Here is a 13,976-nt window from a genome sequence, read left to right as displayed (position 1 = left end):
TCTGACTCATTCATTAGAGATTTTTTTTTTTTAAAACCCTCTGTAGATAAAAACTGGGGCAGTGGAGTCATCAAGTGTCAGTCTTGCAACTCCACACATACTGTATCAGGGCACGTTTACATGGCTCTGATTTAATGTATGATCTTTTTGCAGTTTGAAAAGGGGCTAATAATAATAATAATAATAATAATAATAATTTTATTATTTATACTCCGTCTATCTGGCTGGGTTTCTCCAGCCACTCTGGGCAGCCTCCAACAGAACACTAAAAACAGAATAAAACTTCAAACATTAAAAACTGCCCTAAACAGGGCTGCCATCATATTTCTTCTAAAAGTCAGATAGTTTTTTATTTCCTTGACATTTGATGGGAGGGCATTCCACAGGGCAGGCACCACTACTGAGAAGGCCCTCTGCCTGGTTCCCTATAACCTCACTTCTCACAGTAAAGGAACCACCAGAAGGCCCTTGGCGCTGGACCTCAGTGGCTGAACAATAGGGGTGGAGATGCTCCTTCAGGTATACTGGAAGAAATGGGTGGGTACTGCTTGAGCTTCTCTTCATTTTTACTCTTCCAGGCTGTTTACCCAGCTATTACATGCCTGTAATGCCTTTGGAAGACAGCTCTGTATTTTCCCAGACTTTATTCAGGCACATGCTATGGTAGCCAAAATGGATAAGTTGTTTGGGAATTTTTGTCCAACTTCCAGAGGGGCAGGTGTGTTAGGCTGTTGCCTCAAAAATGGCAAGAGTGCTGAGACACCTAAAAAGCTAATCAGATATCTTGGGAAATAAGCTTTTGTAGAATGAAGCCAAAATACTAAATAGAAAGCAAGTGTGCAACAGTGGATACAATATTGTACTAGGATTGCAGTGACCCAGATTCAAATCCCCACATAGCCATGAAATTTATTGGGTGGTGCTAAGCTAGTCAGTGTTGCTCAGACTAACCAACAACCTAAAATTAATTTGATGATAAAATTGTGGGGGTAGCGGGGGACAGAGAAACTCATCCATGAGTATGGGGAAATGAGCATGTAAGAAACAAAATAAATATGTACACGATAAGCACAATGAGCGTACACAACAGTAATCATCCTACCTTTGCTATTCTTTCTTAACAGCTATAGTGGGAAAGCCAACCATTGTCTGGCTTGGGTCCTGAACAAATAGAATCAAATGTATCCATAAATTCTAGTTTAGCAATTTCATGCAGGAGTGTCGCTTTGAAGTTCCTTCACTAGATAATATGACCTGCTGGCTAGCAGCAGAATATCCTGGGAGACTAAATATTCCCACCCTGGGTTCTTATAGAAGTCATTTTTATTGTAGAGAATGACTTGCAGACGGAAGAATGGCATTGTTTGCAAGTGAAAGCATATATCACATGGAGGAGTAAGCCAGTGAATGAGTTCTGAGGATGCCTCTCATATTGATGTCTCATAATTGTACATCTGAGTGGAAACATTAATGCAGTAAGGGCTATTTTCTAAGTTTGTGGACCACCACATTTTCTTTTGGTTTATAGCTAAAAGAAGCACCACATGAGATGATAATTGAAATCCTTCCAAATTAAAACTCAGCTCCTTGGTTACGATTTGCCGAAGCTATCTGTGTGTATATTTGGGATTGTTTTTGTTCGTGAACAAAAAGAGTCAGGGTTTTCTCTAAGGTTTCCACAGCAGCTGCTTGTGCTGCTGACAAGGCAAGCTGTTTCATTTTAAAATTAAACAGAAAAAACTCTTCCTCTTCAGCATGTGGCAGGAAACTTCAAAGAAAGCTCTTACTCTTTTTTTTCTTTATTAAAGTGCTTTGGGCATCACCTGAAAGTGCACAAACAACCACTACTGATCTAAAAGTTATACAGAGAGAGAGAGAGATAGAGAGAGAGAGAGAGAGAGAGAGAGAGAGAGAGAGAGAGAGGTAAGAGATGAATGAAGTCTTTGAAAAACTGGCAGGCGAGAATGCTCAACATGCTTCGAGCGCTCAGAATTCCTCTTCGCTTTGTTCTCAAGAGTTCCTTTGTTCCAGTCTGGAAAATTTGCCTGTTTACAAGCCCCAACAGTCTATACTCCTGCTCATTGCTCCATTCACAAAGATACACTATTATTGTCCTTGATTATATCCGGATCTTGTTCTGTGTTATAGATCTGTAGGTTATACACAAGGGAGATCTGCAACAAAATGTTGCAGTGTGAAATCCTCCTGTTCAAGATACTCCTGGTTTTCCATTTTGCGCCCCCTCCTCCTGGCCAGTCTGCATTCCACATCCATTCAGCATGCTCAACCATTATTGGGTTGTGTCAGGGAACTGCCATCAGTGCCGGAGGGAGAGAGCAAAATCCAGAGGGATTCCGGAGAGCGTCCCGGGAGTGGGAGAGGCAGCCCATCTTCTGGGGAAGAGAATCAGCGCAGCACCAGTGCAGAAGGGGGGCAGATGGGGGAAGCGGCGAGGCGGTCCCATGACTCCTTGCCGGGGACCAGCGGGGAGAGTAGAGGTCCTCCGCTGCCTACGCCCTCCTTGCGCAGAAGGCTTTCGCGCAGAGAGAGTAGGAGGAGACTAGGCGTCAAAGAGCTTCTTTGCTGGAAGAAGTTTAAGAAATGCCCACTGACGGATTCTGCCAGCGATTGAGGCAGCCACGGGTGAGTGGCTGTCCGGACAGGAAAGGTTCACTCAGGCAACCCAGCCAGGTGTTTGCACCGGCTTACGCACGAGCAACCCCTAGAACCATTACAGGTTGTTTGGCTCTTACACCCCAGGGTTTTTTCTAAACATTTTGTACCATTATATAATTTTGGTTTCCCTTGAGCTTGCTGAAATATCCCTTTTGTGTATGGATGGTCCTGTTAAGGCTACTTAAGGGCCAGCATACAGAGAACTGTTATTACAATAACAGAATTATAGAGCTGTAGTGCTAACGCGGGTAGCGCTGTGGGTTAAACCACAGAGCCTAGGACTTGCCAATCAGAACGTTGGCGGTTCGAATCCCCATGACAGGGTGAGCTCCCATTGCTCAGTCCCTGCTCCTGCCAACCTAGCAGTTCGAAAGCATGTCAAAGTGCAAGTAGATAAATAGGTACCGCTCTGGCGGGAAGGTAAATGGCGTTTCCGTGCGCTGCTCTGGTTCACCAGAAGTGGCTTAGTCATGCTGGCCACATGACCCGGAAGCTGTACGCCGGCTCCCTCGGCCAATAAAGCAAGATGAGCGCTGCAACCCCAGAGTCGGCCACAACTGGACCTAATGGTCAGGGGTCCCTTTACCTTTACTTAGTGCTGAAAGGGACCACAAGGGTCATCTAGACCAACCCCCTGCAATGCAGGAATCTTTTATGCCAAGTGAATAATAATTGTGTGTTTTGTTGTATTACACTTATTTTTAATAAAGGACCAGAAAAAATAAAGTAAAAATGCAACTATAACATGAATCATAATAGGCCACTGATACAATTGAAAACAAAGTTGTTCTGTGAGCATAGCAGCAGATGTGTGAGCATGAAACCCTGTGGCTACAGCTGATAACTCTTGAGATTAAAAAAAATTATGGTACCTGGGGGGCTATAATAATAATAATAGTAATAATAATAATAATAATAAATAATTTATTTGTACCCTGCCCATCCGGCTGGGTTTCCCCAGCCACTCTGGGCGGCTTCCAACAAAGATTACAAATACATTAAAATGTCACACATTAAAATCTTCCCTAAACTTCCCTGATGATGACATCCAGGGACTCAGGTCTATGGTGGAGCCAGGAAATGAAACCCTGTCGTTTCAGGAAGGACTGTGCCAGAGTTCTGCCATTTCTGGCACCGCCCCCTTTCTTTTCTGGCAACTAGCAAAATCCCAGCCAGGCCTCTTTCTTCTGATTGGCTGGCAGCCTTATTTCTGATGCCAGTCAAACTAATGTTGCAATCCTATGCACACAGTGCATAGTAAAAATGTATGGGATTGAGCCACTTTTAAATTAATGGTGGAAGTGAGTTGTTAATCTGGTGAACCGGGTTCGCGTCTCCACTCCTCCACATGCAGCTGCTGGGTGACCTTGGGCTAGTCACACTTCTCTGAGGTCTCTCAGCCCCACTCACCTCACAGAGTGTTTGTTGTGGGGGAGGAAGGGAAAGGAGAATGTTAGCCGCTTTGAGACTCCTTCGGGTAGTGATAAAGCGGGATATCAAATCCAAACTCCTCCTTCTTCTGGTGGAGACATGGCTGCAAAGGTTGCAAAATAGAGAAAATGATAAATAATAAATAGCTTTATTAAATAGATAGCTTCAACTGGGCTGCACTGTGATATGCAGGAAAGTTCCATTAATCTGAAAATAGTCATGTATAACAGCTTCTGTATGCTGACAAATGAAAAGCTTATCTATATTTCCCCCCCCCCCCCATTGCTAGGTTCCCACAGGAAAAAATAACCAGAGCAATGCACTTGTTTATGAAACACTCTTCCTGAAAAGCATAATCAGTAACCCCACACTTCATGTAAGGCTGATGGCATTAAAGAAAAAGAAAATTCCTTGCAGATAAATGACTACTTGCACTTCATTTATGTCCTGATTTCGACCAATATCGTGACTAAGTTATGCTCAGAGTAGATTCACTGAAAGCAGTGGACTCAAGTTAGGATTTTATTTCAGTGAATTTACTCTGAGAATGACGTGGTTGGAAACTTTCCCTTCCACGAAACGTTGGCATCAGTTGAAACATCTTATTAGATATAGACATACTCTATGCAATTCTATTTGCTTTCTTTCAATAAATCGATCCCTTAGGCTGTGCTAAAAATGATTAATCAGCTCATCCTTCAAAATTAGTTTTCCTTCACCTGAACATAAAAAGAACCCTGATGAATCAAAACAAGTCCCATCTAGCTGAGCATCCTGTTATCACAGTGGCCAACCAGAGGCCCATGGGAAATCCACAAGCCAACCCTGAGTGCAATAGCGCTCTTTTCACTTGTGATTCCCAGGAGGTGGTATTTTTCAGGAGTATATTGCTTACAACACTGCAGGTGGTACACGGCCACCTTTGGCTAGTCGCCAATAATAGCCTTATCCTTCATTAATTTATCTAACCTCATTTTCAAAGCCATCCAAGTTTGTAAAGATCACTACATCTTGAGGAATGAATCTCGTAGCTTTTTATTTGCATGTTTATTTCATTGTCGGAAATGTATGTCACAAGTTATGAATAAGTTCTCTTTGTAGTTTTGGGAATGACACCATTTGTCCATTTTTAAAAAATATAACCATCAATCTTCAATTGCTTTTTTACATTTCAGTCATGCCCCCTTTAACATGTGGCTCCTGAAGGGTTGACTATGAGTCAGTGTGACTCAATAGATGATGATGATGATAGATAGATAGATGATAGATAGATGATAGATGATAGATGATATAGATAGATAGATAGATAGATAGATAGATAGATAGATGATAGATAGATATCACCATGTTCTGCACAAATTAAGAGCCAGTGTGGTGTAGTGGTTAAGAGCAGTAGACTCATAATCTGGTGAACCGGGTTCGCGTATCCGCTCCTCCACATGCAGCTGCTGGGTGACCTTGGGCTAGTCGCACTTCTTTAAAGTCTCTCAGCCTCACTCACCTCACAGAGTGTTTGTTGTGGGGGAGGAAGGTAAAGGAGATTGTTAGCCGCTTTGAGACTCCTTCGGGTAATGATAAAGCGGGATATCAAATCCAAACTCCTCTTCTTCTTCTTTTCTCTCAACAGCTGAGGTCAGGAAGAACCTGTTCTCATAGGAAAAAGCTGATTGTGTACATTCCAAGCCACATTCCAAAGCACTGTGGGGATGGTTTGGTTTAAAGAAATAATCTTTGCAGATTATTTTGGTACTTGTGGTTATCTTGAAATTACCCCCAAGTGTACTTGTCCTTCTCTCTCGTGTATCAGTGGTGCTGTTTGGGCTGCGTAAGCACAAGCTCCTGAAGTCTCCAAGTGATATTAGCACATATAGATGACGTGGTACCAATCGCTTACCATGGAAGTAACCAACTGCTTTCCATTCTTCTCCAGATCATTCTCAGTGGATTCGCCGACAGCCTGTGGTCTGTTCGTGACAACTTGCTACCTCCAATCAAAGTAAAAAAACAACCCAGAAACATCTTTAAAAAAAAATACCCAAGAAGCTCTTACGACATCAGTGTGTGAGGAAATTCTGCACACTTTTTGTATGACTAAGGGGCAAAAACTTTTCAGGGTTGACTTAGCACACAGAGGATACACAAAACAAGCACTTTATGGGTTCCAGTCGTCCTTCCTTTTACTTATACAGGAATTAGAGAATGGCCCCAGCTCTTTAAGAATTTTTTAAATAAAAAGACTTCAGTTTTTTGAACAAATGATCTTTAAGGACAATTTTAAAGAAAAAGAGAATCCTAATTGAAGTTCTTTCATCATATTGATGGAATCCATCATTTATCCATGAATTACTGACTGTGTTAATTCCACATAGATTTATCTACACAATGACTGTCCACAAAAATCTATTATGAGTACAGCTATATAATAAATATTTTTCTTAGCAGTCACAGCATAGCATTCAGCAGCTGATATTTCTGCGAAGTTTTCGGCATGGTAAGCTATTTTAGGGAATTTTCCCGATCCAGAAAAATAGAATATGAATGTAGAAATAGTTGTTTGCAATTGGTTGTACTATGTGCACAAATCTGGTGTATGTTTGTGTGTATGTGGGGCACGGGGTGTGTGTGTGCATTCAGCAACCTAGTAATGTATGCACAACAACAAACCTCCTATTACGTAGGGATCCCCCATGTAACCAAAACTTTTGCTCTGGGAACTTTTTTTTTAAACTAGGGAGGATAGCAGCCTATTCTGAAATGGGCCAAAAATCTCTAAAATAATTTTGTATATATGAAAAGTAACTAATCTGAGCACTGGATTAAGCTACAAGCTTGCAAATTAGCCAGCAACAATTAAGCAACAATTGCACTTAATTGCCATTTTGTTTCCTTCGATATGTAACCATATAAGAAGGTACAGTGGTACCTCGGGTTAAATACTTAATTCGTTCCGGAGGTCCATTCTTAACTTGAAACTATTCTTAACCTGAAGCACCACTTTAGTTATGGGGCCTCCTGCTGCCACCATGACGCTGGCTCCACGATTTCTGTTTTCATCCTGAAGCAAAGTTCTTAACCTGAGGTAATATTTCTGGGTTAGCGGAGTCTGTAACCTGAAACGTATGTAACCTGAAGCGTATGTAACCCGAGGTTCCACTGTATACATAACTTGCATGCCATGGATTAAAAATGTAAGAAGAGCCGTACAGATTCAGGCCAAAGACCTCTCTAGCCAGCCTATCTATCTTGCTTCCCACAACAGCCAATCAGATGCCTATGGAAAGCCCATAAGCAGTATATAAGCACAATAAACTCCTGTTGTTATTGTCTGGCAAGTGGTGTTCACCCTGGTTCAATCATAAGGCTAAACGGATGGTTTATTAAGATATGGCTTAGTGTTATGTGCGAACCATGTCTTACAGCTGAATCTATGGCTTGTTGTTGGCTTGTGAACCTTGGTTTAATAGTGGCTTATGTTACATGGGAACAGCACCCTTCCTTAACCATGGTTTGTTTAACCGTCTCAGGTGCTCACCAAACTATAAAGGTAGGAGACAACAGCAGCTGGAAATGAAAAGCATCTGTGGTTGATGCATGGTAAACTCGTGGTTTTTTAAAACAAACTATGGCTTAGCATTATATACCAACCATGCCTATCACTTGCTTCCTTCGATCCTAGAGACAACATATAGCAATCACGATTAGTGGCCATTTTATAGCCTTATCCATCCTCTTTGTAAATCCATTTAAACTGGTTGCCATCACCACATCTTGCAGTAGTCAGTTCCATAGTTTAACTATGGGCCTTGGTCCAGTATACCTGAAGGAGTGTCTCCACCCCCATCGTTCTGCCCAGACACTGAGGTCCAGTGCCAAGGGCCTTCTGGCGGTTCCCTTGCTGTGAGAAGCCAAGTTACAGGGAATCAGGCAGAGGGCCTTCTCGGTAGTGGCACCCACCCTGTGGAATGCCCTCCCACCAGATGTCAAAGAGAAAAACAACTACCAGACTTTTAGAAGACATCTGAAGGCAGCCCTGTTTAGGGAAGCTTTTAATGTTTAATAGGTTATTGTATTTTAGTGTTCTGTTGGAAGCTGCCCAGAGAGGCTGGGGAAACCCAGCCAGATGGGTGGGGTATAAATAATAAATTATTATTAGTAGTAGTATGAAGAAGTACTTCCTCTCCTATGTCCTGAATCTCCCACCATGCAGCTTCATTGGATGATTTTGAGTTTTCATATTATTAGAGGGAGAAAATATTTTGTCTGGTTTTTTCCATGCCATGCATAACCTTACACACTTTATACCTCATGCCCCACACCCCGGATTTGCCTTTTTCTCATCCAAAAAGCCCCAGATATTGTAACCTTTTCTCACAGAGCAGAGGCCAGATTTTGCATAAATACCATTTTCTGAAAATCATACCTCAAGCTTTCAAAACCAGCAAGAAACAAGACAGAAATGTTTGCCAACACACCTATTTGCCATCATTAGATATGTAGACAGTTAAATATTTTTCCAATGCAAAGGAACGCATCAAAAATGCTTCTGAAATCCTGCTGAAAACTTTGCCTGATGTGAGGGATATCCTGCTGCCAAAGGTAAAAGCTTCATCATTAACTACATGAACACTTAAAAGCTAGTTTTTGTTTGCGAAGGCTGTATCTGTCAGCCTAGCACATGCAACAGTCCAAAGAGTATTTCCAAAGCTCGTATTGGTATCCATAATTCCACAAGTTGCTGTGTGTTTTTGGAAGAAATATGTTCAGGGCTGTGCTCTTTGTGTTTCCAAATGAGCCATGGTTTTCCTGGTCATCTGCATTTCCTGTTTTTTGGACACCTTTCGTATATAAAGTGTTTCATGCAGTGCAACCTTTCTCCTCTTGACTTGGAAGCAGATCCCACTGTGATCGTTAAATGTGTTCAGGATTGCAACCCCAATACCATCCATGCTGTATGAGGAATTGAGGCTGCTATTCATAGGAATGTAAGATGCACGCAAGCTGGTTATGGGGTGCCACAATCATGCTTCCCAGCCACTAGTATTCACTGGGATAGCTCAGTTGGTAGAGCATGAGACTCTTAATCTCAGGGTTGTGGGTTTGAGCCCCACATTGGGCAAAAGATTCCTGCATCACAGGGTGTTAGACTAGAAGACCAGTGTTGCCTTCGAACTCTATAATTCTATGATTCTGTGATTCTACCCACTGATATACATAGATCTTTCTCCAAACAGGAACAGGGAAAGCCTCCTTAGAAATAGCCAGTGGCACTGGAAGTAGTACACAGCCATGATTCACAACTAGTTATCGTCAACAGCCCTATCTTCCATGAAATTTTATAAATCTTTTTTAAAGCCATCCAAGTTGGTGACCATCACTTAAGAACATAGAACAGCCTCTTGGCAGTGGTCCATCTACTCCTGCATCCTGTTCTCACAGTGGCCAACCAGATGCCTATGAAAAACCCACAAACGGGACCCGAGCAGAAGAGCACTGTCCCCACCTGCGTTCTCCAGCAAAATCACATCTTGTGGCAGTAAGTTCCATAGTTCAACTATATGCAATCCTATTACAAATAAGAAAGTGGCCTGAGTCCAGACAATGGGTGTTCACCTCAGAAAGACTGCACTGTTTGCTTCACGCTTTAGTCATCCTTAATCCATCGTCCTTGCTAGCCTCTCGTCTTGGATAATTTGTTCTAGGCATCCTGTATAAAAAGGACAAGTGGCTCATGCAACTGTTAGGGGAAAATCAGAAGAGCCTGATGTTAGGTGCACAGGGGCAAAGCCCTTGAACCATCTATGGGTCTTGAGTCCTATACAGCCTTATCAGGTGCTAACACAACCCAGACATCTAACAGTGAGTGATCTGCTCAAGAATAACTAGCAAATTCATAAGGCAGCTCTGCCACAACCAGCTCACTCCACTATATTATATAGACACAATCAGTTAATTTTGTTGAACTCTTCTTGATAACTTATAGGCAATCTACCTCTAACAAATTAAAGATTTAGAAAGGGGGGTGGGGTGTCAGAAAAGATGCTCCTGCACACCACGAGTGATACTTTCTTCATCAAACATTACTTTTTCAAATCACGCTTTCTGTAGGATAGTTGAGAGAAGAGCCTCCTGCCAGCAACCACAATGGCAATCAATTTTCAAACAAACTTTTTATTTGTGCTTAGTCAAAAAATATTTGCTTATTAAATATTTGGCCAAAAATAATATTGGCAAGACTTAAGTGTTGTTAAGTTTCCACAAAGACTCTACTCTTATCATCCCCAAACTGACAAGGAGAGCACAACTATCAAATTGTAAAGGCGGTCCACAGTTTTAGAATGTGTATATGGATGATCAAACATAGCAAAAGCAAAGCCCAACTAGATCATACTATTATATGTCCCTTCTGTAGAAGTTGCCACCCATAACAAGCAGATTAATTCCAGAACAGTTTTTGAACAGTTCCTATCAAAACGCAAAGCCATAAACCATGTTTGCAAAGCAAAACGGTCTGTTTATTTTGTAACCAGTCATATTGAGGATATGGTCCATCAAATCTGTCTCTCAGCTGCATCTCCACTGCACTCTCAGCCTAATTCAGGATTTGTTAAGCTACCAATCAGAGTCCAGGAATAGGACTCTAACAAATTTCTAGTCCCTAAATAAAATATTTAAATAATAAGCACAAAGTTGGTCTTACAGATTTTAATTGCACTTACTTCCAGAAATTGGCTGAACTTGTGTAATTCAGTTTGGGCAGACTGTAACTTGGATCAGAATGAGTGCACTTCTGAAACTGCAGTTCAGCAGATTTCTTTACAAGGTGGTTTGAGAAGACGGAAATGGCTTTGCACCCATGCAGAACTGGGATAGACTGGACTTTAATGGGTCTGTGCATCCCTAGTTCCAAATACATGTTAATTTCTCACTGAAGCTTACTAATAAATCAGTGTAGGTTAACACTGAATAATCTACTTGTACTGGTTGCAGAGGAATGCAAGTATTTTACTACTTGCCCCCACACTTTAACCATATGGGAAAAGTTAAAATACTGTGCTGAAAGGTCCCTACATGAATGGGATCAGCTTTTATTCTTGACCATCTTATACTTTTTTTTAAAAAAAGTGCTGCTTTAGTACTATTGCATTGTTATGAAGGTATTTAAAAAGGTAACATACTATTATTCATATACAAGAAGTTAGGAAAGTATTCCATATGCTGTGTTTTGGATATTATTATATAATAAACAGAATAAATAACAGTGGCAAAATAAGAGTGGCAAAATTAAGCCTTGGCTTTTATTTTCAATAAAGTATAGCATGTCTATCTTCTGCAATACATCATTTTAAACATTGTATGTGGTTCCTCCTGAACTTCCTAAATTGTCAAAGTGACCTGTGAGGGTGCTTACTCTCTCACCACCTCAGGCTGAGAAGGTTCCCAACCCTGGTGTAGATAATACTGAACTAGGTGGACCAAAGGTCCGAGTCACTATTTTAGTCACTATTCCTTAAAAACTTCCTTCCCCAATGTTGTTGTTGTTGTTTAGTCGTTTAGTCGTGTCCGACTCTTCGTGACCCCATGGACCAGAGCACGCCAGGCACTTCTGTCCTCCACTGCCTCCCGCAGTTTGATCAAACTCATGCTGGTAGCTTCAAGAACACCATCCAACCATCTCATCCTCTGTCGTCCCCTTCTCCTTGTGCCCTCCATCTTTCCCAACATCAGGGTCTTTTCCAGGGAGTCTTCTCTTCTCATGAGGTGGCCAAAGTATTGGAGCCTCAGCTTCACGATCTGTCCTTCCAGTGAGCACTCAGGGCTGATTTCCTTAAGAATGGATACGTTTGATCTTCTTGCAGTCCATGGGACGCTCAAGAGTCTCCTCCAGCACCATAGACCCTCATTAGTGAGGTTCACCTATCTCTACTGCTGTATTAACTTTCAGCCATCAGTTAGTGGCTGAAGAATACTTTTCCTGGCAACCCCAAGAACATTGGATGGAATAAAGTTTTCATCTGTAACTACTTTTAGATGTCTTTAATTGTAATTGGTTTTTCAAAGAGTGCTTTAACTGTTTTATAATGTTTGTGTTTTTAAATTGCGTATCTGTTTGCTGCCCTGGGCTCCTTGCAGAAGATGAGACATAAACCCAATGTCTAACAATACAGTAGTACCTCTGGTTAAGTACTTAATTCGTTCTGGAGGTCCATTCTTAACCTGAAACTGTTCTTAACCTGAAGCACTACTTTAGCTAATGGGGCCTCCTGCTGCCACCGTGCTGCTGGAGCATGATTTCTGTTCTCATCCTGAAGCAAAGTTCTTAACCCGAGGTAATATTTCTGGGTTAGCGGAGTCTGTAACCTGAAGTGTATGTAACCCGAGGTACCACTGTACAAGACAGTGTCTTATGTTCCTTTGATGCACCACTAATATGCTTCTGCTTGGGTTCCAAACTCTGGCAGAGTATGGCTGTACTGGAGGCCTCCAGTAGTATAAAACCTGTCCCCTGCCCTGCTACTCAGCAGCACTTGTCCCATATCCACCAGCTCATCAGCTGGCTCAAAGAATGCTCTTGGTAATTTTGAAAAAAAGCAACATATTGCTTACGCATTCCAATGCTTAAAACTTTCTTTCCCTCCTTGCTGTAATCCCATTTCCTTCCTCTTTCAGTTTTAATAGTATGTGAAAGTGTTCCTTTTTTTAAAAAAAAAAACCATTAAGATAGATGATCACAGGGATACAGAAAATGAAGGTTAATTGCGCAATCTTCTCCCCTTGGTTTTAAGCCAACAGATCACTTTTTTGAGCTCCACCTTTGCTTGGTTGATATTTGTTTAACTTCGGTAGGCAGTTTTAAAAAGAATTATGAGCAAATGACCTATGGCATACATTTCTCTTCGCTCCAGAATGTTGGCAGACTTTCTTTTTATCACTGTAACTATGGCAAGTTACAGCTTCAATTTCTTCTGGCCTTTTAGATCGTGAAGTGGCATTTTTCACCCAGCCCAGATTTAGTCACCTTTTAAATCACCAGCAGGGTTGTTGAATGTGTGCTTTGTTTATAGCATGGAAGATATAATTAAACTGAACACATTTTCTGGATTGTAGCCACAATGTTTTTTTTCTTTAAAATCAAAGCAGACCAACTTAGTTGGTCTCTAAGGTACTACTTGAAGGAATTTTTATCTTGTAAAAATAGCTCTTAGGTAGGAAATGTACAGTGCTAATAAACTGAGTGCTTGGCTGTTGCTTATGATAAATGTATACTTTTATTGTGTCTGGAAATATATGTCCACGGGATTTAAAAAAAATATATCAAAACGAGTTTTGTACACTGTTCCTGCAAGTAACTCATGGTTCCACACACCCTTGCGCACCATCAGCCAATTTGTGGGATAGCACTGCTGGCTCCTAGATTTTGCATAGCCTCCAAACAGCCCACCCACCCTAGGCTTGGTGTATTTCAGTGATCCTTTATGTCGGTCCTGGCTTTCAGGGCTGGAAGGGATTTGCTCCAATCACAATTGGCTCTCGGTTGTGAGCGCCTCTCTCCTTCTTTCAGTGAACAGCCTCCCTTCTCCGTGTGTGAAGCCCTGCAGAGCTGCTGCCAGTCCGTGCGTGCAATACTGTACTGAGTTAGATGATAGACCGAGGGAGATCAATACTTTGTATAAAGGCGGCAGCTTCCTGCAGGAAGGTGGAACTGGACAGCTCACGGCGCCCACCGGCCGCCTTCGCCTCTCCCAATCTTCCCCGTTTTATTCTTTTCCTAACTACGGAACGTTCTCCGCCGGCGCGCTCTGGACAAGGGCATTTCCTATTGGTCAGTCGCGGCGGGAGGCGCTCGAGCCCGTTTCGTGCCCCGCGCGGCT

General features: G+C 41.9%; 1 protein-coding gene across 7 annotated transcripts in view; it reads left to right on the top strand.

The window, feature by feature from the left end:
• RANBP3L (RAN binding protein 3 like) overlaps window positions 1–11,353 on the top strand; it is a 51,050-nt gene extending 39,697 nt beyond the window's left edge. For 2 of the 7 annotated variants that reach the window (XM_080973521.1, XM_080973518.1), the window contains one exon: window positions 6,038–8,042. In XM_080973521.1, coding sequence (XP_080829647.1) covers window positions 6,038–6,081 — 44 coding nt within the window. In that variant the 3' untranslated portion in view covers window positions 6,082–8,042. Of the gene's footprint in view, window positions 1–6,037; window positions 8,051–8,273 lie in introns of those variants that run through there. The other 5 variants (XR_013977612.1, XR_013977613.1, XM_080973520.1 and 2 more) reach the window with 5 other exon arrangements.
• The last annotated feature ends 2,623 nt before the right edge of the window (window positions 11,354–13,976 follow it).

Source organism: Podarcis pityusensis, assembly GCF_964106645.2.
Source record: "Podarcis pityusensis genome assembly, chromosome: 11".
Classification (NCBI taxonomy): Eukaryota; Metazoa; Chordata; class Lepidosauria; order Squamata; family Lacertidae; genus Podarcis; species Podarcis pityusensis.
Note: the sequence above shows the minus strand (reverse complement) of the source record. Positions and strands in the feature narration are given on the sequence as shown.